This window comes from Myxine glutinosa, chromosome 1 (assembly GCF_964187855.1).
Source record: "Myxine glutinosa chromosome 1, kmMyxGlut1.1, whole genome shotgun sequence".
NCBI lineage: Eukaryota > Metazoa > Chordata > Myxini > Myxiniformes > Myxinidae > Myxine > Myxine glutinosa.
Genome location: NC_136261.1, coordinates 315,444,303 through 315,470,362, shown reverse-complemented (window position 1 = coordinate 315,470,362; position 26,060 = coordinate 315,444,303). Strand labels below are relative to the sequence as shown.

The window sequence follows — 26,060 nt, the reverse complement described above, 5'->3', positions numbered from 1 at the left end:
TCTCCTGGGTTACTCCCTCCTCTGGTATGATAGACCTGAGCCTCGTCCTGGAGGTGGGGTTGCTATCTTTATCAAAAACTCTCTTCCTCACTCGCCCTGCACTGCACTCTCTCCACCTCATGCCCAGGAATACCTCTGGCTACGGCTTCCCCTTCGCTCCCATCTCTTGTTCATATGTGTGTTGTACCGTCCACCAAACAGTGATGACTCTATCTACATCTCACTGTCTGATAATATGGACCAACTTCTATCTACTCATCCCAACTCTCTCTTCCTCATATGTGGTGATTTCAATTGTCACCATGCCAGTTGGCTGGGTGTGGGTACCTCTCTCACCAGCCATGGCTCCTCAGCAAAGGACTTCTGCGACTCACTGGGACTGACACAATCTGTCAATTTCCCGACCCGGATCTCAGTCAACGGAGCATCTTCTCTTCTGGACTTGATTTTGACGAACTTCCCTGAAAATGTCTGCTGCTCTTCTTCTGCTCCAATCGGCTCATCTGATCATGTGCTTGTTAAAGTGGACATCTCTCTGACCCAGGGAGCCTGCTCAGCATCGACGAGTCTGGCATTTCACTCAGGCCAACAGGCACGGTCTTCAAGCAGCCATCAATCATCTGGACTGGTCTCCCATCTCTACCACCTCTGACATCAACTCATCCTGGGAATTCTTCCAAAGTAAATTGCTCTCTCATGCACAAATTTATCCCAACTCGTCTTCAGTTGTCATACCCTTCCTCCCGTCCATGGTACACGGAATCTTGTGGTGAGGCTGTTGCACAGAAACAACTTGCCTTCATCTCCTGGAAAGCAAATCCAATGGAAGGAAATCTCATTTCCTTTCACAAAGCCCGAAACAAGTGTGTGTCCACCCTCAGGAGAGCCAGGAAACAATATCTCTCCGTTCTCAAGACCGAACTCTCTTATCTGTCTCCCTCTTCCAAATCCTGATGGCGTCTGGTCAAATCTGTTTCTGGTGTTTGTTCGCCCTCCATCCCCTCCCTTACCTCAAACGGCTACACAGCTGACTCCGCACGTGAAAAAGCTGAATGCCTCAACTCTGTGTTTGCCTCTAAATCTTGTGTCCCAAACCCATCCCTCTCTGTACCCACCATACCCAGTCGTACCCAGCTGCTCCTGGACTCCGTGTCCTTTCCTCCTGACAAGGTGGAAAAGTTTCTGTCAACCCTCGACTCTGATTCCGCAACTGGTCCTGACGGCATCAGCCCACGGGTCCTAAAATCCTGTTCTTCTGCTCTTTCACTCCCTCTCTCTGTTCTCTTCACCTTCTCTTTTGCTCAAGGTCAACTGCCATCTGCTTGGAAATCAGCCAACATCACCGCTTTGCACAATAAAGGTGCAAAAACAGATCCTAGCAACTACAGACCAATCAGCCTTCTCCCAATTATCAGCAAAGTCATGGAATCAATCATTGCTTCGGATATGAAATCTTTCCTCTTCTCCAATGGCTTGATCTCTGATCATCAATTTGGTTTCAGACCAGGTCACTCTACTCTGGACATGCTGCTTCTGCTGTCTCAACAATGGATGGAGGTCCTCAATGCCAAACAGGAAATTAGAGCTGTCTCCCTCGACATATCACGTGCCTTCGATGCGGTCTGGCACCCCGCTCTGCTCACCAAACTCTCCTCCTTTGGTATCCATGGAAATCTCCAGGCATCGCTGGTGGACTTTCTCTCTCGTCGTAGTCAACGTGTGGCCCTGGATGGGTTTCTCTCATCTCCTCTTCCTGTTCAGGCTGGAGTTCCCCAAGGCAGTGTTCTGGGCCCTGTGCTTTTTCTGGTCTTCATCAATGATCTCTCTGACTCTCTTGAAAATCCTCTCTATCTCTTTGCTGATGACTCCACTCTCTGCCGCTCCATTCCTCATCCCTCAGATCGGCAGTCTGCAGCCTCCTCAGTCTCTGCAGACCTGGCCAAAATCACAGACTGGGCAAACAAGTGGAACATGTCTTTCAATCCTGACAAATCTCACACTCTTACGATGTCTCTCCGAAAAGACCGACTGGACAACCCTCCCATCTACTTTATGAATAATCCTCTCCAAGAAGTTCTGTCACTCAAGCTTTTGGGTCTCACTATCTGCCATGATCTTTCTTGGGAAAACCACATTTCCAAGCTGGCCTCCAAAGTCAGTCGCCGACTGGGCATCCTCCGTCATGCGAGTCCTTCCTTGGCACACCTGAGCTCCTCACCACATACAAGGCTTTCATCCGCAGCTCAATGGAGTACTGCTCTCCCCTCTGGGCTGGTGCTCCTGCCTCACACCTAGCCCGTCTTCACGCTGTTGAAACCAAAGCGTTGAGAATCATTGGAATCTCCCGCGATGACGCTATCTCCGAGGGCCTTTCACTTAATCACCGCAGGCAGGTTGGTGGTCTTTCCGTCTTCTACCGACTCCTCTCCGGCCTTTCTCCCCCAGCTCTCTCTGGGCTCTGTCCCCCAAATATCCTTACAGGTCGCACAAGATCTGCCTGCAACCCTCTTATGGTTAAACTGCCAAAATCAAGTCTCTCTGCTCACCTTCACTCCTTCATTCCTCTTTTCTCCCGCCTCTGGAACAAACTCCCTCACTCTCTTCAATCCCACTCCTCCCTCCAGGTCTTTAAAACGGCTGTTCACCACCATCTCTTATCTTCCCCAATCCAAAACCTTGATCTTTTCTACCCCCGCTAATCTCACCCCAAATCCACTTTTTTGAGGTGCCGACTTCTTTCCTGGAAGTCCTTGGTGTCCTTTCGTTTTATACCTATCGTGCCTCCCCCCAGGCCCTCTCCCTCCCACACATCTCCCGATGTCCCTGCTCTCAAATGTTGTGTTTGTGTGCTTCCTCCCCTTCTCTCTCCATCTTGTCGACCGCTCCCCTTTTTATATACTTTGTTTGCTTGTTTGTTTGATTTGTTTGTTTGATAAATGCTTGCTCTTTCACGAGCCTCGATGTTGTATACAAAAAACAAAACAAAAAAAAACTACTTCATTGTTGTGACATCTGATCTGAACCTGCCCAGAGAATTTGGATTGTTGGATGTATTTGGTTCTCATGAGACTTCAATTGGGATTTAATGAACGAATAAACAGCCCCTATGTTTAAAGTACCTGGATGTCAAGGTTACTCGTTTTATAAGGCTAAAGATACCTGGGAAACAAGCCAAATACGGCTGAAATATAAAACGTTTAGAAATTCTGGATGTAAGTGTAATCGTAAAATAAAGCGGCTGATAAAAATGGAATACATTGATGTGTTGTTGCTTACAACCTTTACCTTTGCATTGCAATCAAACGCCAAATAATACATCGTTACTTTTTACTTTTTATGCTCATTAATGAATTGATTTACAACTGGCCTAACAAGGAAACCCTAAGAAGTATTCATTTCAAAGTATTTCTCAAGCACTTTATAGCCTATTACCATCCATTTTAACTGAGCGGCCTAATAATAATGGACGCTGCACAAACAATCACTCACCATCCCTTTGAACTCCTGCACCGAGCGCTGGAGATGTACTATCTGCTGGAATAGCGGGCTGGCAAGTGTGGCCCTCAAGGCTCCAAGGCGGCAATAGTGCATGGACAGAGTTTCAGGGCAGTCTTGTGAATCAGCGGAACGTGAACACGTGTGCAGTTTCGCCTGGAGCCTGTCCAATGCCTGCATGGCGCTCTGAATGTCTGGGGAGGCATCGTGTAATGTTAGACAAGATGGCACATAGTCCGATATTGTCATTTTCTGTCATGGATCAGTGCATTCCTGATTAATATGGAATCGGTTTATGGGAGGTTGTGGAGCAAGTATTTGAGTGAAAACGTATGCCAACATCAAGGGCACTACAGCAAAGAGGTTTTGTCACATCATTATCTAATTACAGTAAATAATAATGATCGGTGTACTGTATAAGTTGTGCTTATGTGCGATGTACTGAAGTGAAAGTTGTTGACATCATGTTGTTCGTGAAGATTTGAAGAAACCGCTACTTTTAAGAGCTTTCGGCTTGCTTATTAAACATGCTCAACCTTGATGCAGGGGGAATGACATCTTAAGAAGTTCAGTGGACATTGTCTGCATTGGCCCAGTTGTGATGTGTTCATGCTCTATCCTGCATCCACATTAGTATGAAAACTTTCTGGTCTCCATATCAGCAAGGCAGGAACCCGAACCAGATGTCAACACATTACTACCTTTGCCACGGAAGATGGATTTATGGAAAATGCACTTTAGTCATAATATCTTATGGACGAATTCGGATGAAACTTGGTGGGCAGGTTGGGTGTGTGAAAAAAAAACAAAAAAAAAACACCTTTAGAGGCCATTTTTCCCCTGCAGAGCGGGAGTTGGCCTTTTTAGGGCACAGTGGTCCCCTTTTTGAAGCAATGTTTTATGGCCGGATGCCCTTCCTGCCGCCAGCCCTGTTGGTCGCCACTTGCGACACACAGGGAATTAACAGTGAACTGGTACTCAATTTTCGGACCTCGGAAGGATGACAGGCCGAGTCAACCCCCCTGACGTTAATTCAACGATTGGCCGGGATTCAAATTCAGGATCCTCGGATCCCAAGCCGACACCCTAACCGCTAAGCCAACACCAGGCTGCAATTGTGTGACACGGACAAATTTATTTAATTTTGGTTCAGCTCCGGAAGCAGATCCGGCCTATCTGTGGGATGCAAAACGTAAACTGTTCAGCCTGGTGGAGATATGTGCCCGAGTGAGTGACATTGTAGTTCACTTCTCATCCCCAATTACTACTGCAAAAACCACTGAAACTACACCTGAATATGGGTATTGTCTTTGGTGGTTCAACTTTGGAAAATTTTTGCAAACGTGAAAAACTTTTTTTTAATCAGAAACTACAGAAACTACTTTGCAGGGTCATTACAAGGGCAGTGCATCAAAAGTCTAGAAAGTTATTTTCTGTCATTTTTCACTCAAATTAAGCATGGAGGGAAAAAAACACAATGAAGAGACCTCATTAACATGTGAGAGTCCCGAGTAATAATGTCCATTTATGTTGTCGTTTCTATCAGCGATCGTCACAATGGCCACTGTTGCAAAATGGCATGATGATCTTGTGCAGATCATGTCTTTCAGGTAAAATGCAATGACAACCTGCGCATCGTAAGAGGCGACTAAGGGTTGGCGTCAGGAAGGGCATCCGGCCATAAAAACATTGCCTCAAACAGGGAACCATGATTGTCATGGGGCCCGCAATGCTAACCCCCGCTCTTGCGGGGAAAATGGCCTTAAAACGATCATTCATTCATTCATTCAACCTGTTGCCTATGTCATCAGGTAAGGCGTGCAAGTTCAAATATCACTCTTGCTTCTCCAGCATATATCTCAGGTTGATTTTAAAGGTTCTTGATCGAGTTCGCACATTATTTCAGTAAGGAGAGACAATACAACCATGACACCACATGACATGAGCATCATAATTGCAGGAGGAAACGGTTTGGTTTTTTTTTTTTTGCTGTTAGGGGAGATAAATCTCTCCTGGATTAACAAAAACAACAATCTCTCTAAAGTCTATGGGGAATTGTGCAGTTAAAAATTGTATGTATCAATATTGATTCACAATCCTACTTTGTCTAGCAATCTCCAATCCTTAGCCCATCATTGAGCAGCCTCCTCCCCGTGCCTCTTCTACTGGTTCTACCACAGTCAGTGCACTGTCAAACTCTCTGTTACCGTCCCTCCCCCCCACTCTGTTTGTAGCTCTAGTTTCTACTCCAACGTGTCACCGTCACCCTTTTTGTGTTAACCTCCCTTCCCTCCGTAAGCCTGGTGTTGGCTTAGCGGTTAGGGTGCTGGCTTGGGATCCTAGGATCCTGGGTTCGAATCCCGATCGATCGCTGAATTAACGCCAGGGGGGTTGACTCAGCCTGTCATCCTTCCGAGGTCGGCAAATTGAGTACCAGCTTGCTGGGATGAATGATCCCGGTGTCTACCCCGGTTTAGAATAGGTACACCGTATCCCTGCGCATCCTAAGAGCGTGACCAAGGGTTGGCGTCAGGAAGGGCATCCGGCCATAAAAACATTGCCTCAAATAGGGAACCATGATTGTCATGGGGCCCGCAAGGCTAACCCCCGCTCTAGCGGGGAAAATGGCCTTAAAATGATCATTCATTCATTCTCCCTTCCCTCCGTACCGATCGCCATGCCTCCTCCTTCTTCCCCCACAATACCTGTTTGGAAACAGTCTACCCAGCAGCGTGTTCCCAACTTCTATCAACTTGCAATAATTCGCTACGAATCAATATTGTCTACATCTCATTTAATTATTATATTTTCTCATCTTATTTTTTACCCTTTCACCAAGAAGTAGCAGGGGCAGGGGTTGGTTTATAAAGACCGAAGAAAATGTAAAGAAACAGAGATAGATATAAAAATAGAGTTAGAAAACAAGACAGAGGAAGGAATATACCCTGTGGTGTTAAGTTGAAAAAAACAAACAGTCTTGAACACCTTCAGGATTTACTACGAAAGTGAATAGCAGCTTAAAATGTGTCGTCATCGTGCCCTAGGTCCTAGCTACTGACAGATCAGAATGAGCACATAATCCTCTTCTGTACATCTGTCCACTTGTGTTTGTAAGCTTAAAATGCAGAGCATACAGACAGACACCTTGTATATTGTTTAACCACCACATAGTATGAAGGATACCAGGAAGTAAAGTTAAACAGGATGCATCTCCACAAGACATTACAATTGAACACGACCCAAAAGTATCATGCATGTGCAATGGTCACATTAATTTATATATGTTGACTTTAAATGCCTCTCGTAGACCAGCACTGTTTCTCTACAGAGATTGCTTTTAACAAAAATGGTTAAAAAAAAGATAAACAACACTGACAAAGCTCAACATATGGATTTCAGCCTGAAGACCAAAATACATGGTTATGCAATGCCAACACCTCTCTCATCAATACGTACTCATATGCCCTGACTCAAAGGACAAAATTAATGGCCATTGAAGATACAACCTTAGATTTTAATCGGCGAGACAAAGGCAGATAACACAAAGAACAACAGCTTATGCAAAAGAGGCCTGAAAGTTAGAGACATTTTTATGTTTGAAGTGTGCTACAAATGGCAAAAACATTCCATGTACAATGTACCCCCAACATTTTTCTGGGGGTATAAACATGTTTTAGGGAGTACAAAGAAGAAAAAATCATTTCAAGGACAAGAGTATTTATTTGTAAAGTCTTGTCAAAGACACTGTGCTGGTATTTTTTGTGTGTGTGCTGGTCCACAAGAAAGCCTGGCAACTGGCACTTTAGACAACAAATCTTCAATGTCATCATGCTAGTTCCATGTTTCTCCAGTTGCGTAAATCGTAAGTCCAGCCATTAACAAGTTGAAATTTTTCACAAATGAGTCCTACACAAAGACTTCTGCTGTGATTCTTCATTGGAGTTTTAAAGAGTTTGATGAACTTTTCGAGGAACCTTAGTAGTGAACTGGAGGGTAAGTTGACATACCGGCACTGAAAAAAAATCCCTCTCTTCAGAGGCTCAACATCCATGTTATAATCAGTAATTGGAAAAGCAAATCCAAGAAGTAAGCCATTGTGTAGAGCAACAGCAACAAGAGCTGTACACATGACAATCCTGATGTGTCTTCCGTTGACTTTCTGTGCAGCAACCTCAAAATATAATATATTCAAAATATTCAAATAAAAAAATATATTTTTTGTGTGATGAATGTTAGCTCTTTCACGAGCCTCGATCTTGTATACAAAAAAAAAAAAAAAAAAACTTCTGCAATTTTGGAAATACACACTTGGTCAGAAAAATGATACAATTGACTCATACAGGTACATGCAAAAGTACGCAATTCACGTGTGTAATGTATGTTATGGTAAGAATTTGCATGACAATTTTAACTTATGTGTGTTCCATGTAGAGATGTGTGAAGGGGCATGCTGGCACTGAATGACAAAGATATAAAAGAGCAAAGACAGAAATAAAAGTAGAAATAGAGTTAGAAAAACAAAACAGAAGAAGAAATATATATATATATATATATATATATACAGACTTGGCATTTAATATGGAATCTTTTTTTTGTGGGGGTGAACTTACTTTTCAAGATGACTTAGAACCAAAAGTTCATTGAAATTATGTTGAAATTATTCTAGATTTTGTTAATGTGACCTTTAAAAGAAACAAAAACCACATTTGACATTTCGAAGCAAATAAATTGATCCTTGAAAGTGATGTAAACTGATATCGAACTCAATTCACGGACAGTACTTTGTTAAACTTCAGTACGATTTCCAGAAGTATCTCTTTATTTTGCACATTAGCCCAAAAAATTTTCAACAAAAACAAAAGCTAAATTATGACTGGGATTATGGACAGCAAAATTACAGTTCAGTACTTCATGCAACCCCCACGAGCATTCAGGAGGGCACATACACATCGAGGCATGCTGTTCACGAGATTTGCCAAGGTTTGGACAGGAATCGCTTGCCATGCAGTGACAATAGCCTGCTGCAATTCACGCACAGAGGTAGGCTGCTGGTCCATGTTGTCGATTTGACGCGATAATTCTGCCCACAAGTTCTCTATCGGATTCATATCCGGGGACATGGCAGGCCACTCCATATGCTCTACACCACGGTCAGCAAGAAAGTGTTGGGTCATGCGAGCACGATGAGGCCGTGCATTCTCATCTTGGAAGACAAAGTTTCCTCGAAAGGCTGCACGAGCAAATGGAAGCAACGTTTCTTCCAGAATGACCCTGTACTTGAACTGGTTCAGGTTTCCATTCAAAACAACCAGGTCAGTTTTGCCCCCTGCATGAAAAGCAGCCCAAACGGTCACCCCACCACCTCCAGCTTGGACTCTTGGCACTATACAATCTTCGTTGTGGGCTTCATGCACTTGTCTGCGCACTCGGACGCGGCCAACTTGACGATAGACCAGAAATCTAGACTTGTCACTGAAGGTCACGTGATTCCAGTGTCCTGGCTGCCATTGACGGTGCTCTCTGGCCCACTGCAATTGGCGCTGGCTGTGTTGTCTGGTCAGGCGTGGCTTTCTCAGGGGACGCCTGACACGATAGCCTGCTTGAACCAGTCGTTGGTTGACTAGCCTTCTGGATACAGGCGCACATTTGTCAGTTGCTGCCACTCAGCCCTAAGCCGATTAGCTGACTTGGTATGGCCATTGCAGACTAACCGGTGCAGCTGGCGATCATCCCTCCTTGTGGTTCTGCGGGGACATCCTGGCCTCGGTATTGGAGTAGGGACACCCCTCTGAGCATTTCGTTTCAGGATCTTTGACACCTGACCTTGAGTGATGCCATACTGCCGAGCAATAGCACGCTGTTTCATGCCAGAATTTCGTAAAGCCACCACTCCATGACAAACAGCATTGTCAAGTTGACGGACCATCTCCAGAGGAAGCGGCATTAACTTTTGTAGACGTGCAGCAGTTGTTTTCCACTAATACAGAACGCAACAACCCTTATATACCCGATTGTAAAGCCAATCGTCAAATGTACCTGTCCTTACATTTTGTCATGCCACCTGTGATATATAATCCTGTTATTGACTTCTTGCTGCGAAAGACAATCAGTGACATGGTTCTTTCAACAAAGACATCACCGAAGGGTAAAATAAACTCACCAGATTGATATACTGAGTTCAGAAAGTAAAACCAAATCAAGAAAAAAAAAATATTCCATATTAAATGCCAAGTCTGTATATATTTATATCTATATATATCTATATATATATATATATATATCTATATATATCTTCTTTTTTTCTTTTTTCTTTTTTTGCGCATCTCGAGCTTGTCAACATACTGAGGGGGGGGGGGGGGGGGTTTAGCCCTGCTCCCCCTCGAGCTTCGAGTCCACGAGGCCGCCCCCACACTATACTCGTGGTGGACGGATTACTGGGCAATTCCAGCCGCCGAGCCCACAGCTAACGCGTGGAAGGGTTAACGGTCACAACCCGAGTACCTTCGACACACGCAGCTGTGAGAACGGGGGCTGAACCTCGCACGAGTCACTCTGGTCTTTAACGCCCGAGCGGTTGTGCATCGCGTAACTCGTGCCGTTAGCACTATGAACCCGATCGAGGGGTTTTAACTCGTGCAATGCTAGGCCAATGGTGAAAGGACGAAGACGGCCAGGTTGGAAACAAACCACAGGATTTATTCACAAGTGTACAATGATTATAGAAAAAGGGACACAGTGGAGAACCTTAACAGCCTTACTTACCTTCCCGGACAAGGGCCCTCAGACTCGTTCGGGGAAGGGGAGGAAGAGGGGAACGCGCACAAAGCGCGGCCGCTTGGTGCAGTTCGCCTGGACGGCTCATTTGGCGGATCGCCCCAAGGATGTTCGCGGCAGGGACGTTGATCGCAGTCGTGCACGTAACGGGAACCCAAGGAGCATATCCCGAAGTCAGCGAGGCAAAGCGCACGTGCAGGGCATCCAGGCAGAGGTCGTCAGGGCAGAGAGCGCGTTCAGAGTCCCGGGCCAGAGAGCGTCAGAGTCCAGGGCCAGAGAGAGTCCAGAGCCAGAGATCGTCAGAGTCCAGGGCCAGAGAGAGAGAGAGTTTGGGGGTCCAGGCCGGGTTTTTTATCCCCCGGAGCCCCACTAGAATGTTCCACGGGCCTCCACGGGTCACGTGTCGTGACAGCCCCTCATTAGTCACTCCCCTTAGCTCTCATTGGCCGCCGTTATTGGCCACTCCCTTTAGCTCACATTGGCTGTTCGCTGCTTACCAGCCACGCCGTCCAGCTCCTCCTTCAGGCCTGCTAGACTTGCCCTAGGCCCATGACATGGCATTCCAGGCTTCAATGAGGCGTACCCTTACTCTACCTGCCTCAACGCATACTAACACTGGGAAGGGGACTATACTTCACATTTAATAAGAAATAACTAACAAAGCGAGGCTACATGTTGTGGTGCAACTAACTATAGGGGGGTTGCCTTTATTTACAAAACCACAACAATATACTAGCTTGGTGAGGCGAGCGCCGTTACTGAGGAATGGCCTTATTTTAGCTGAGGATAATGGCTGTACCTGAGTTGCTGTGTTGTCATGATTTACACCAATCATATTACAAACAATTATTTTGCACAAATATATTTGTAGTTTGTGATATTACATTTTATTAAGCAATTTAGGTTGAAAAAAATATATAAAATTCAAAAAAGAACCCTCAGCACATACATACGGCCGTGGTAGGTGCAGACTGGAAGTTTGGGACGATTACACCTCACCACCACGTAATTCAAAACACCTCACCACCAAGTAATTAAAAACATCTCACCACCACGTAATTTAAAACACCTCACCCCCATGAAATTTAAAATACCTCACCACCACGTAATTCAAAACACCTCACCACCACGTAATTCAAAACACCTCACCCCCATGTAATTTAAAACACCTCACCACCAAGTGATTTAAAATACCTCACCACCACCGTAATTCAAAACAGCTCACCACCATGTAATTCAAAACATCTGACCGCCACCTAATTCAAACCACCTCACCACCACATCATTTAAAACACCTCACCACCACGTAATTCAAAACACGTCACCACCATGTAATTCAAAACATCTCACCACCACGTAATTCAAAACACCTCACCACCAAGTAATTCAAAACACTTCACCATCACGTAATTCAAAACACCTCACCACCATGTGATTTAAAAACACCTCACCACCACGTCATTTAAAAACACCTCACCACCACATAATTCAAAATACCTCACCACCACGTGATTCAAAGCCACCACCACGTGATTAAAAACACTTCACAACCACGGAAACAAAAGTTTGAGGGAGTAGTTCAGTGACAATAGACACTGCCCAGATGTGTAGATATATAGATAAATGACTGTACCTGAGTTGCTGTTTTGTCATGGTTTACACCAATCATAATACAAACAATTATAATGCACAAATGTATTTGTAATATACATATCACATTTTATAAAAAATTTAAGTTGAAAACAAAAATGAATTCCCCCCAAAAAAATAATTGGAAATTTTTTCAAAATAAATACCCTTAGGACATACCTCCGGGGGAGATAGGTGCATACCAGAAGTTTGGTACGACTTCACGAAAGTTTGAGGGAGTAGTGCAGTGACAACACAGGACAACACAACACAGACTGCACAGATATATATATATATATATACAGTCACGTGAAAAATATATATAATTACTAGCAGGGCCTACCAGCTGGGTTAGCTTTTCCCAGCGGCAGTTTCGGGATCTGTTGGACATTGAAAAGCGAAAGAGTTATTGGCATCATGGTGTTTATCTTTTGCTGCGGGCTGGTGGCAGCCCTATTTGACGCCACATCCTAATTTTCACTTTATAGCGGCCTTTGGAGCCGCAAAATGGAGGGGAAGGCCAAAGTGTGGTTCTTAAAACCTTGCCCAGATTCAGAAGTACCCACACCTAAAATGTTGGGCTGCTAAGTGCTACGATTCGGCTGTGACAGAATAACATACAAATTACAAACACACACACACAAACACTTGTAAATATATTTTAGATATTGATCCGGGTTTGGGGTATCGCACGGGGTTCACGAGTAGCTAGGACCCACTACTCGACCTCCGACCCTGAAGCTGACAAGCCACGGATAACTCCGAGGCCTGAGTGGTTGCTGAGCAACCGCGGACACCGGTTGAGGCAACAAAATCTAGTAGGGTCCTCACACCCAAATATCATGTTACCGTACCAGTGATTTAGCTATCTCAACTGGGGAACCGTGCTCTCGATTTCCCACCACGTCTACTTATTATGTATGGCCGTGGCGTGTAAAACTGTAGGTGGGAGGTCGGCTATCTAATGCAGCTAATTAATGGGGTACAACTTCCCGTTTATTTATTACATGCGCTATGTCTAACGAATGGTGGAAAGAGACAATTGAGCAGGTTGGAAACAGTTTATAAAGAATTAAAGGAAAGGCATGCATTTACAGGCACAAGTATTCACGAGTGTACAGTACAGAATGCAGTGACACAAAAAGTCTTACCCTTAAACATGCAAACTCCTTACACAATCTCAACTTATCTAAGCACACAGGACAGGCATCCCTCAATCACTCCGGGGAAAATGGAGAGAAAGAAGGAGAGAAAGAGCGAAAGAGAGAAAGAAGTTTGGGGCGTGAAAGAGCGAAAGAGAGAAAGAAGTTTGGGGCGTGTTTGTGGCCTATCACTCATGAGACATAAGCCAGCAGGCTTACGTTGGTCCAAAGTGGAGGGAAGGGAGGGCAGAGAAGGAAGGGAATATGGTGGGTGTGTGGGTGCGGTGTGTAGGGCGGTGTATCAGTATGGAGCCGCTGCGCCCCAAGGATCTCATGCTGCCGTTTGCCCTCATGGTCTCTCCCCAGCACAATGTGTCTTGCTCAATTCTCTGCTTTAGCAATACAGACAAGCAGGAAGGCAGGCAGCTCTTGGTCACGTTACGATCCTTGGTGCATGAGTCAGCCCCAACCCTTGGTGCACTACGGGCTTATCGTGGCCTTTGGTGTGGTGTGGCTTCAGGGGATGCAAAGGTTGCCCCCAACACTCTGACCCCTGCGTGTTGCTTCCCCCACTGGTGTGCGTGCACGGTCATTAACTGGGCAGCCCCGCACACTCACTGCGCATGTCCGTCATGTCGTCTTCCACGTAGCCATGCAGCTTTCGCTCACTGAGCTTTCGCTCACAGAACTGGTGCATTGTGGCTGATGTGCTCACACAGGTTTTTAGCGCTAACATGGCTCTGAATCTGTGTTTTGTGAGACATGTTGCGTAGTGTGTATGGTCTGTGCTGTTGGAAGGTGCAGAGGGAAGAAGAATGGGAAAAAGGATTCAAATGGATCGAGGGCAGGAGGGATTGAATGGATTAAATGAAGAGGGGGGGGGGGTAAGTTAGGCCAGTATGTGGTTTGAGAGGTTTGCATGGGAATGGGAGAGGGATTGAGGTGGATGGATGGAGGAATGGATGGATGAAAGGATGGATAGGGGGATTTCCATAAGGTGGGAAATTACAAAGGGGATAAAACCTGCCAAACACACACAATGCATTTCCCCCGCCTATGTTGCGAGGAGAGGGTATCCTGGGGAGGGTTTAATTAAATATCTAACTGAGAGTTCCTTATGTGTTGAGTGTGTCACCCCGGGGTCTTATTTCATAACCACAACAATATTTATTTTTTTGCAGAAATTATTCCAAGGGGTTGATAAATGCTATCGTGTAGTTATTCCCATATTGTGTTTAGAATAAGTGTAAAGTAATTAAATATCATTTTAAATATGCATCATTAATTCATATAGTTAGAAACATCAGACCCACTTCATTGTGTGTATCTGAAATTCCTCATTCCTGTGAGCCCTTGCTTAATGTTTCCTTCCTCTGTTTTCTGTCTAAATGTGCCCTTTTTCTGCTGCAGTAGGCCTTAACCCAGAGTTGAGGCGGGAAAAGGGGTCACATGGAGGTCTGGATGCGAAGGGGCCACGACTCAAGATGTTAAAGGCATAAGCTCCACCCACTGGTCGGAGCTTGGACCAATGGCAAAGGTGAGGGGAGGGGCATAAATTGTCATTTGTGACGTCGGTTGGCCAGTCTATAAAGGTGTGGGATAACAGGAAATCGGGAGAGAACACCGTAATCTCTGCGCCGAAGGCTACACCCCGAAGCAAGCTTGGAGATGAGGTAGGCCACGCCTTGTACTGCCAATGCCACGCCCACTCCCTTGGGTCTTGTCCTCCCCTCCCCACTATCCTCCCACTCCTCCCCCCCCCCCCCCACCCCTTCCCCTACCCCCCATTCCCCATTACAACCTTATGGAGCTCACACAACGGAGCTGGACATTCTCTTCCCATGCTACTTTCTGGGTTTATATCACAGTAACCCTGCTGTCTTGTGGTGCCCTATGTCTTCCCTCATGTGTCTGAAGGCCTAATCCCTAAGGCATAGGTACTTAAGTTAACTGTCCATCGCTTGGTCTGATTTGTGGGTGCGTATTTGGTAGCGGGTAACTTTGGAGATTATTGTTACGTTTGTGGGAAGTAGGCCATGATTAGCTTAGTCCAGATAGAATTGTACAGCATACCATGCTCCGTATGTCACAATGAAGAAGACGAAACTCCATGTACGAGGTGTGTTCAAAAAGTATGCGACCTTAATTTGTCGTGCGTAAACAAATGAAGCTAGGGAGGCGTTGATTGGTGCACGTATGTAGGCGATCCTAATGCGCACGTGTGAATTTTTTCCCACCTGCAGAAGCTGTCATTCGACGGCAGACCGCCGATGAGTGAGGAAGTGTAAGTGAGCGCCGTCGGATTTTCGTTTTTGACAAAATGACGGAAAAACTTGAACAACGCTACTGCATCAACTTTTGTGTAAAGCTTGGCGATTCCCAAGTGGAAACGATCCGCAAGATTCAACAGGCCTTCGGAGACGAAGCAATGAGCACCACACAGATAAAGGAGTGGTACAACCGCTTCAAAGATGGCCGCACATCAGTGGAGAGTGAAGCACGTTCGGGTAGGCCCTCAACATCCCGAAATGAGTCGTCATTGACCAATTGAGGACCCTGGTGATGCAGGATCGTCGAATCACGATCAGAGAACTTGCAGACGAGGTGGGCGTCAGCATTGGATCCGTTCATTCCATTATGAAGGAGGATTTGGGCTTCAGGAGAATCTCAGCGAAGTTCGTACCAAAGCTGCTAACGATTGAGCAGAAGCAACTCCGTTTGGAGATCGCACAGGACATGCTGGAGACTGTGAACAGCGATCCCAGCTTCCTCAACACAGTGATCACTGGCGATGAGTCCTGGGTTTATGGGTACGACCCAGAAACCAAGTTGCAGTCATCACAATGGAAGCATCCAACATCCCTGAGGCCAAAAAAAGCAAGGCAGGTCCGCAGCAATGTCAAAGTCATGCTGACCGTCTTCTTCGACTCCAGTGGCGTGGTTCATCACGAGTACGCACCACACGGCACAACCATCACCAAGGAGTATTACCAAGAGGTTCTGCGTCGCCTTCGTGACGCTGTGCGACACAAACGGCCGGACCTGTGCGCAGCGGGCAATTGGCAGCTCCATCAGGATAACGCACCCGCCCATTCTTCACATTTGATACAGAGTTTCTTGGCCAAACACAACACACCTGTGCTTCGTCAGGCTCCCTACTCTCCCGACATGGCTCCGTTTGACTTCTGGCTTTTCTCCAAGCTGAAAATGCCCCTGAAAGGGACCAGGTTTCAGTCCAGAGAAGACATCATGCGGAATGCGACGGACCAGCTGCGCGCCATCCCAAAAGAGGCGTTCCAGCGCTGCTTCCGACAGTGGCAGAACCGTTGGGAGAAGTGTGTGGCAGCCCAAGGGGACTACTTTGAAGGAGATTAGTGTAAGTTTGTTGTATCTGGATACGAGTATTTTTTATGAACAAAGGTCGGATACTTTTTGAACACACCTCGTATCATAAGTAGGAAATTCGTTTAGACCAGATGTCGTGTAAGTGCGTATAAGTGTCCCCATCAGAGGGGTGGGGTTATGTTAATTAGTTAGGGATTAATGGTAAATTCCCTGTATGTAAATGGCCTCTGTTATTTTTCCTCTGTTCCTTATGACAATGCAGCACACACACAAAGCCAGGAAATAGCGCATTAGACACTAAATAAAAGCTAACCGGAAAGAGGACTCTGAGCACCAACGATGATATCACCGACGGTTGGTCACAAGAGCAGGCAGGTCCATGAGGACACGCCCCGGAGAGCAGTGATTGGTGAGATTTGTCGAGCAACAAAGAGAGGGACTCGCTGGTTGGAGCAGGCACAGGTGGCGTTGGATGACCTCAGAGCCTTGAGTAGAAAGGAGTTGGAGGGCCGATATTTTCTCTCTTTGCTTCGGGATCTGGAGGTGAACGGTCACCGATAAGCTCTCTTGGCTGTGGGGTTTGGTGGTGAACGGTCGTGCTCCAAAAGTTTCCACCCTCTTGCATTGGAATATTGGTGCCGTGCAGTCACAGTTCATAGCGCTCTTGCGCTGAGAGACGTGAGTGCTGGTGAGGCGGATGAAGAGGATGAGCACGGCTGAGTGAACGAGGGCGCGCTGAGGCCTACTTCCCGCCAGTGCCTGTGCCGCGCCCGGATTGCGCGCTCGGGGCCTGGATGATTCCCGACGGGGTTCAGGAGACGCTCAGAGCTAAGTGCCTAGTTGAGAAACACACACACATTTCTTTTCACCAATTATTTGTTCCCTTTATCTGTATACGAGTCTGTGTGGGGACGTCCCGTTTAGAAATCTTAGTTTTGCCGTGTGTTATTTTGTTACCGGCATTTATTCAATAAAGCCAGTATTTTTGTACATTTGAATCCTTATCGGTTTGGGTTGATCTTCGCAGGTGTGAAGACGTCTGGTGGAAGCCGTCCAGGTAAGTTCGTCATTCTCCTTTCCCTCGCGTGTGAAGAACACAGCTATATATTTGACTGAACCCCTCGGAGTTAAAGCTTGATTGGTCATCCGTCACCCAGGGCTCTTAATTCCGGCGGTGAACACGACATTATTATTGTGACTGTTTGTTCCTGTAAATATGTGCTTCTTTTTACACAATACACTTGTTAAACCTGACTTGGTCTTCAACTCATCCTGCTTGCTCACAACGGTTTCATCTGGCAGCTCGAAAGGAATCTGTTTGCAATATCAATTGGTCATGGTCTTATACCATCAGAGCTCCCGGATCATTGGTATGCTCGGCTAAAGATAAGATCTATCCCGTCATTGCCTTGGCACGTCGCTCGTCTATCGCAGGCATGTCACTCTATATCGACCTTGGATGTGGGATCTGGCAGGAAGTCTCTGCGGCAGGGGACTGACATTGTCACTCAGGTTTCTGCGGCGGGAGACTAACGTGGTCGCTCAGAACTAACCGGATTTGAACCTGGGCAACCGGGTCGGACCGCTACAATATACACGACATGACCAAAAGTATGTGGACACCCGAACATCACACATCTCATTCAAAATCATGGGCATTAATATGGAGTTGATCCCCCCCCCCTTTGCTGCTATAACAGCCTCCACTCTTCTGGGAAGGTTTTTTTTTTTTTTTTTTTTTTTTTTTTTTGTATACAAGATCGAGGCTCGTGAAAGAGCGAACATTAATCACACAGAAAGACAAACAGACACACAAAACAAATAACATCAGGAGCGGTAGACAAGATGGGGAGAGAGGGGGAAGGACACAAACACAACATTTGAGAGCAGGGACCGAGAGACATGGAGACATCGAGAGAACTGTGGGAGGGAGAGGGCTTTGGGGGGAAGGCATGGGAAGGGGGGGGGGGGTGGGAGAGGTATAAAACATATGGACACTGCCAAGACTTCCAGGAAAGAAGTTGGAATTTCAAACAAGGTGGATCTGGGGTGAATTAGTGGGGGTAGAAAAGATCAAGGTTTTGGATGGGGGAAGATAAGAGATGGTGGTGAACAGCTGTTTTGAAGACCTGGAGGGAGGAGTGTGATTGAAGTGAGTGTGGGAGTTTGTTCCAGAGGCGGGAGAAAAGAGGTATGAAAGAGTGAAGGTGAGCAGAGAGCCGAGATTTCGGCAGTTTAACCATCAGAGGGTGGCTGGCAGATCTTGTGCGACCTGTAGAAATATTTGGGGGACAGAGCACAGAGAGAGCTGGGGGAGCAAGGCCGGAGAGGAGTCGGTAGAAGACAACTGTGCCGCGCCTCCACTAGATGTTGGAATTGCTGCGGGGATTTGCTCCTATTCAGCCACAAAAGCATTAGTGAGGTCGGGCACTAATGTTGGGCGATTAGGCCTGGCTCACAGTCGGCGTTCCAATTCATCCCAAAGGCGTTTGATGGGGTTGAGGTGAGGGCTCTGTGCAAGCCAATCAAGTTCTTCCACACTGATCTCGACAAACCATTTCTGTATGGACCTCGCTTTGTGTATGGGGGCATTGTCATGCTGAAACAGCAAAGGGCCTTCCCCAAACTGTTGCCACAAAGTTGGAAGCACAAAATTGTCTAGAATGTCATTGTATGTATGCTGTGGCGTTAAGATTTCCCTTCACTGGAACTAAGGGGTCTAGCCCGAACCATGAAAAACAGCCCCAGACCATTATTCCTCCTACACCATGCTTTACAGTTGGCATTATGCATTCGGGCAGTTAGCGTTCTCCTGGCATCCGCCAAAAGCAGATTTGTCCGTCCGACTGCCAGATGGTGAAGCGTGATTCATCTCTCCAAAGAATGCATTTCCACTGCTCCAGAGTCCAATGGCGGTGAGCTTTACACCACTCCAGCCGATGCTTGGCATTGAGCACGATGATGTTAGGCTTGTGTCCGGCTGCTCGGCCATGGAAACCCATTTCATCAAGTTCCCGACGAACAGTTGTGCTGACGTTGCTTCCAGAGGCAGTTTGGAACTCGGTAGTGAGTGTTGCAACCGAGGACAGACGATTTTTATGTGCTAGTGCTTCAGCACTCGGCGGTCCCGTTCTGTGAGCTTGTATGCTGTTGTTGATCCTAGACGTTTCCACTTCACAATAACAGCACTTACAGTTGACCGGGACAGCTCTATCAGGACAGAAATTGGACGAACAGACTTGTTGGAAAGGTGGCATCCTATGATGGTGCCACGTTGAAAGTCACTGAGCTCTTCAGTACGGCTACTACACGATAGTCACCATTCTACTGCCAATGCTTGTCTATGGAGATTGCATGGCTGTGTGCTTGATTATATATACCTGTCAGCAATAGGTGTGGCTGAAACAGCCGAGTCCGCAAATTAGAAAGGGTGTCCACATACTTTTGATCATGTCATGTATATGTATAAAGTTCCATGCTCTTCTAGCTAAATAAAGTTGCATATATCAACCAAGAAAGATTCACAAAGGAAGATTTTTGCTGTTTCAAACCCTACATGGGTTCCTATACAAATGCAGACATTCAGAAGTAGTACATACTTGAGAATCCCAATGTTACATGTCTCCCCTCAGCCGCGGGGCCGGTTTCATCACTTGTTGGCGAATCATCAATGCAAAGACAGAAATGCGCACCACCAAGACTCCCAAGCATGCATCACATGCAATGTCAATTGCAGTTAACATAAACAACAAGGCTCAATCACATCTCTCACCTAATCAATTACCCCAGGTGGCTAGGATTATCAAGTAAATTAACTCTCATGCTGTTGTAGCCAAATACATCTGCCTAAAACAAACAAGTAAAGATTCACAAGGTAAGCAGTTTGGCTTTGCTGTTTCAAACCCTACCTGGGTTCCTCATATGTTGAGGATGAATTGTCAGTGGCAGAAATGTTTATTGATGACAGGTATTCGACACACTGAGGCCCCCATTTGGTGTATGAATCAACAACAGACAACACTTTATGTACTATCACGTTTGAGTGAAAGTAAACAACAAAGTAAATGGTTGGGGAGGGGGACAATTGGAGAGGGGTTTAATCACAAAGAGAACTGAAAGTGGGGAACTGGGAGTGGGGTGCGGGGGGAAAGGGAGAAAAATAAAATTTTACGAAAGTGCTGGAATTACTCACCTGGATATTCTGGCATATTGAGATTTTTAACTCTGGGTGTAATCATTCAAACACCTTCGCTGCACATGGGGGTCAGGGAGGGAATGAATAAGAAGAATGAATAAAAATAATGAATAAGAGGAAAAATTACTTTGCCATGCATGTGACGTCCACTACCAAGTTTCAATTCAATATGTTAAAGAGTAAGGGTTAAAACTCTGGAAAACTCACCCATGTACAACATGGTGATATTTTCTCAGTTCAAAAAGAGCAAAAATCCGTGAAAAATTGGTGAAACCCCGAAACTCGAACTTGTTCTGTAACTTAACATAATAGAGCCATATACAAAGTTTCACTTCAATATGTTAAGGGGTAAGGGGAAAAGTGCAGAAAAACCACAGGTGGGACTCAGTGGACCCAAATCAGTGGACCCAAATAGAATATCATCAATGGATGGCATGAACAGGACAAGGACATCGACTGAGGTTGAAGCAAGAAGCTGACGTTTCAGGCATTCGCCCTCCTCTTTTGCTCTGGTGAAGGGTTAACATCCGGCCTTGCTTCCTCGGGTGGTTAGCACAGCATAAATAAATAAACAACTTGAAACAAAGAAAAATAAATGAGTAGCATCGATGGCAAAAATGAGGGTACTGGATTTCGAAAGAAGCAAGAAAAAGGAGTGGATCGAGAGTGAAGACCGACGGGCGAACAAATACAAATAACGAAAACCAACACCGATTACAATAAGAAACTCCATTGCTCTTTGTCCACAGATCAGGTCGATGGTTAAGTTTGTGAAGCCTCCATCCTCTGCTTTAAAAACAATGGTGTGGGTTTCATTCCCATCCGTGGATGCTTTTGTTCTTCCCATTGGGGTTATCAGTCATCTCATACACATTCCCTTGTGAGAATTAAATGTCCCATGTGGCAACGTCATATCAGAAAATAAAAAAGAAACATCCTTGGGATGACACGTTGATTAAAAGGAAAGATAATGATCCCTACCTTCTCCCAAACACCCCAATCATTGTCTCAAAAACAAAACACAAACCTCCTCCCTCTTGTGTACCACCAGCTCCAACCAGCAACCCATACTCTTCTTCTTCTTCTTCGTCACCACACATTCATCCTTATCTTTATCTCATCCGCTAATTCTCATTTTCGTCCTCCACATAGAACTTCCTTCTAATCCACAATCTTCATTCTACCTCAAGTCATCCTCATATTCGAATCACATCCATACTTTATACTCCACCTCAGTATTACTTGTTCCTATTGCCCTGTTTCTCACCCAATCCCTCCCTCCCCCCAACGGTACAACCACTACTCCACCACCCCTATAACTATGCCACGCCATTCTCACCCGCTCTGCCCCATCTTCACGACATCTCATGTGTCCCCAGCTCTTATTCTCACACTCGTTACTTCCCTTCACACTCACTACTCCACTTCACTCTCACTCCCTTTACTCTCACACTCTTTACTCCACCCCTCTCACACTCTTTACTCCACCCCACTCTCACACTCTTTACTCCACCCCACTCTCACACTCTTTACTCCACCCCACTCTCACACTCTTTACTCCACCCCACTCTCACTCTTTACTCCACACTCCACCCCACTCTCACACTCTTTACTCCACCCCACTCTCACTCTCTTTACTCCATTTTACTCACACTTTTCACCATCTCACTCTCCCACTCTTTACTCCACTCCACTCACACTCTTTACTCCACTTCACTCACACTTACTCCACCTCCCTCTCACACTTTTTACTCCACCCCACTCTCACACTCTTTACTCCACCCCACTCTCACACTCTACTCCACCCCACTCTCACACTCTTTACTCCACTTCACTCACACTCTCTACTCCACTTCACTCTCCACTCCACTCACTCACACACTCTTCACTCCATTTCGCTCTCACACTCTTTACTCCACCTCACTCTCACAATCTTTACTCCACCTCACTCTCCAACTCTTTACTCCACTCTCACACTCTTTACTCCACTTCACTCTCTTTACTCGACTTCACTCTCTTTACTCGACATCACTATCACTCCCTCTACTCCATTTTACTCACACTTTTCACCACCTCACTCTCCCACTCTTTACTCCACTCCACTCACACTCTTTACTCCACTTCACTCACACTTTTTACTCCACCTCACTCTCACACTCTTTACTCTACTTCACTCTCACTCCCTTTACTCCACTTCACTCTTACAATCTTTACTCCACTTCACTCTCTTTACTCTACTTCACTCTCACTCCACTTCACTCACACTTTTACTCCACCTCACTCTCAACACTCTTTACTCCACTTCACTCTCTTTACTCTACTTCACTCTCACTCCACTTCACTCACACTTTTACTCCACCTCACTCTCAACACTCTTTACTCCACTTCACTCTCTTTACTCCACTTCACTCACACTTACTCCACCCCACTCTCACACTCTTTACTCCACCCCACTCTCACATTCTTTACTCCACCTCACTCTCACACTCTTTACTCCACCCCACTCTCACACTCTTTACTCCACTTCACTCTCTTTACTCGACTTCACTCTCTTTACTCCACTTTACTCACACTTTACACCACCTCACTCTCCCACTCTTTACTCCACTCCACTCACACTCTTTACTCCACTTCTCTCTCACACTCTTTACTCCACCTCACTCTTACAATCTTTACTCCACTTCACTCACACTTTAATTCCACCTCACTCTCAACTCTCTTTACTCCACTTCACTCTCTTTACTCTACTTCACGCTCACTCCCTTTACTTCACGCTCACTCCCTTTACTCTACTTCACGGTCACTCCCTTTACTCCACTCTCTTTACTCTACTTCACTCTCACTCCCTTTACTTCACGCTCACTCCCTTTACTCTACTTCACGGTCACTCCCTTTACTCCACTCTCTTTACTCTACTTCACTCTCACTCCCTTTACTCCACTTCACTCTCTTTACTCTACTTCACTCTCACTCCCTTCACTCCCTTTCCTCCACTTCACTCTCACACTCTTTACTCCACTTCACTCTCACTCCCTTTACTCCACTCTCTTTACTCTACTTCACGCTCACTCCCTTTACTTCACGCTCACTCCCTTTACTCTACTTCACGGTCACTCCCTTTACTCCACTCTCTTTACTCTACTTCACTCTCACTCCCTTTACTCCACTTCACTCTCTTTACTCTACTTCACTCTCACTCCCTTCACTCCCTTTCCTCCACTTCACTCTCACACTCTTTACTCCACTTCACTCTCACTCCCTTTACTCCACTTCACTCACACTTTTACTCTGCCTCACTCTTTACTCCACTTCACTCTCTTTACTCCACTTTAATCTCACTCCACTTCACTCACACTTTACTCCACCCCACTCTCACACTCTTTACTCCACCTCACTCTCACACTCTTTACTCCACCTCACTCTCAAAACTCTTTACTCCACTCCACTCTCAAACTCTTTACTCCACTCCACTCTCACACTCTTTACTCCACTCTCACACTCTTTACTCGACTTCACTCTCTTTACTCGACTTCACTCTCACTCTCTTTACTCCACTTTACACCACCTCACTCTCCCACTCTTTACTCCACTCCACTCACACTCTTTACTCCACTTCACTCTCACACTCTTTACTCCACCTCTCACTCACACTCTTTACTCTACTTCACTCTCACTCCCTTTACTCCACTTCACTCCCACTTTTACTCCACCTCACTCTTACAATCTTTACTCCACTTCACTCTCTTTACTCTACTTCACGCTCACTCCCTTTACTCCACTTCACTCTCTTTACTCTACTTCACGCTCACTCCCTTTACTCCACTTCACTCCCTTTACTCCACTTCACTCTCACACTCTTTACTCCACTTCACTCTCACTCCCTTTACTCCACTTCTCACTTTACTCCACTTCACTCTCACTCCCTTTACTCCACTTCACTCTCACTCCCTTTACTCCCATTACTCCACTTCACTCTCACTCCCTTTACTCCACTTCACTCTCACTCCCTTTACTCCACTTCACTCTCAGTCTCACTCCACATCACTCTCACACTCTTTACTCCACTTCACTTTTACACTCTTTACTCCACCCTCTGCCAGCGTCTTGATCCTCTTCCCCACTAGTATCCCCTCTGACACGACCCTCATCTCTTCCAAATTCGAACTGTTCACCTTTTATCATCATTATTATTGTGATTTGTAACCCACGGTTTGACAAACACATCAACACTGTTTGGATATTCGCTCTCAAGACGACAACACGAAGAAAACCCACCAGTGCAATGGGTCTTGTCGGACCTACAAAGGAACGACGCTTACCCTATATTATTGTCCATACATACCTTCGTTCACTGTACGGACAACGTCGGGGCCCTGAAGTCATTATCCTCGGTCCGAGAGCTCTGTTCGCGGTGCGAGATCACGTCCCGCCTTTGACGAGCGATCGCTGGAGGAGGGGCGTTTAACCTGCGGGGCGGGACCCGACCTAGGGACAGCCCCCCAGGCCCGTTATATTTAAAGGGGCACGGTATGTATTCCAGACTCATCGGATGGCAGCCTCGACACGCAGACACTTCCCATGCGTTATCCACTTCTCATGTCCTAGTTCAAATCCCATCGATGGTGTACGGATTAATATATCTCCTGTATCCTTGAATTTCAATGATTTGTCTGTGGCCAAATTTGCAGATGTCTCCTCGTGCCCTTGTCCTCCACGTGATGTATATGTACAGTGTCTGTAATCCTCGGCGAGCCTGATAATTATTTAAGAAAACAACTTAATTACCTGCCCTTCCCATCTCTGATTTCTCCCAATTTAAATTTATATTTTCAAGGACTTGAAGATACAAGGACATTAGGATCCCATCAGGATAAAATGATTCCCATCAGGTACGAGGAGTCTGATCTGTACTCAAGGATTCCCACCAGGACACAAGAATTTCCAATGGAATTCCCCATTAGAATATCTAAAAGGCTCCTTTGGGCTGAAACAATGGCCAAGAAGTACAAGGATCCACAACATGATTTCCATCAGGATACAAGAATTCCCATCACATTGGATACAAGGATTTCCATGAGGATTCCCACGAGGACACATGGACATTATAGGATCCTCTTAGGATAAAAGGACATCAAGATCCCATATCAGGCTTCCCATTGGGATTCAAGGATTCTCATAAGAATACCAGGCTTCCCATCAGGATTCCCATTGTGATACAAGTATGAAGGACGTCAGTATTCCCATGTCTCATCACATCACATCATATTGGTATACAGGATGGTAGGTATATTGCTTACTCTACCACTTTTTACTCCTCCATATGTAACGTCCTGTCCACCGACAACCCAACAACCACTGCTGGCAGGCTCCAATGGCTTCACATTCTTCCGAGGGATGGCAGACACATTTTGTTGAATCGCCCAACATTTGAAACACCAGAATGACGGTTTATAGGTGGGTCAAGATTCGAACCCAGTTTA

At 45.9% G+C, this 26,060-nt stretch overlaps 1 protein-coding gene across 1 annotated transcript in view; it reads right to left on the bottom strand.

Annotated features, from left to right (window-relative positions):
* Positions 1–25,058, bottom strand: part of LOC137410727 (multiple PDZ domain protein) — a 197,606-nt gene extending 172,548 nt beyond the window's left edge. Inside the window, exons 1-3 of the mRNA XM_078778865.1 lie at positions 24,923–25,058; positions 20,578–20,636; positions 3,490–3,689 (exon numbers count right to left, since the gene is read on the bottom strand). Coding sequence (XP_078634991.1) covers positions 3,490–3,689; positions 20,578–20,623 — 246 coding nt within the window. The 5' untranslated portion in view covers positions 20,624–20,636; positions 24,923–25,058. The remainder of the gene's footprint in view (positions 1–3,489; positions 3,690–20,577; positions 20,637–24,922) is intronic.
* Between the last annotated feature and the right edge of the window lie 1,002 nt (positions 25,059–26,060).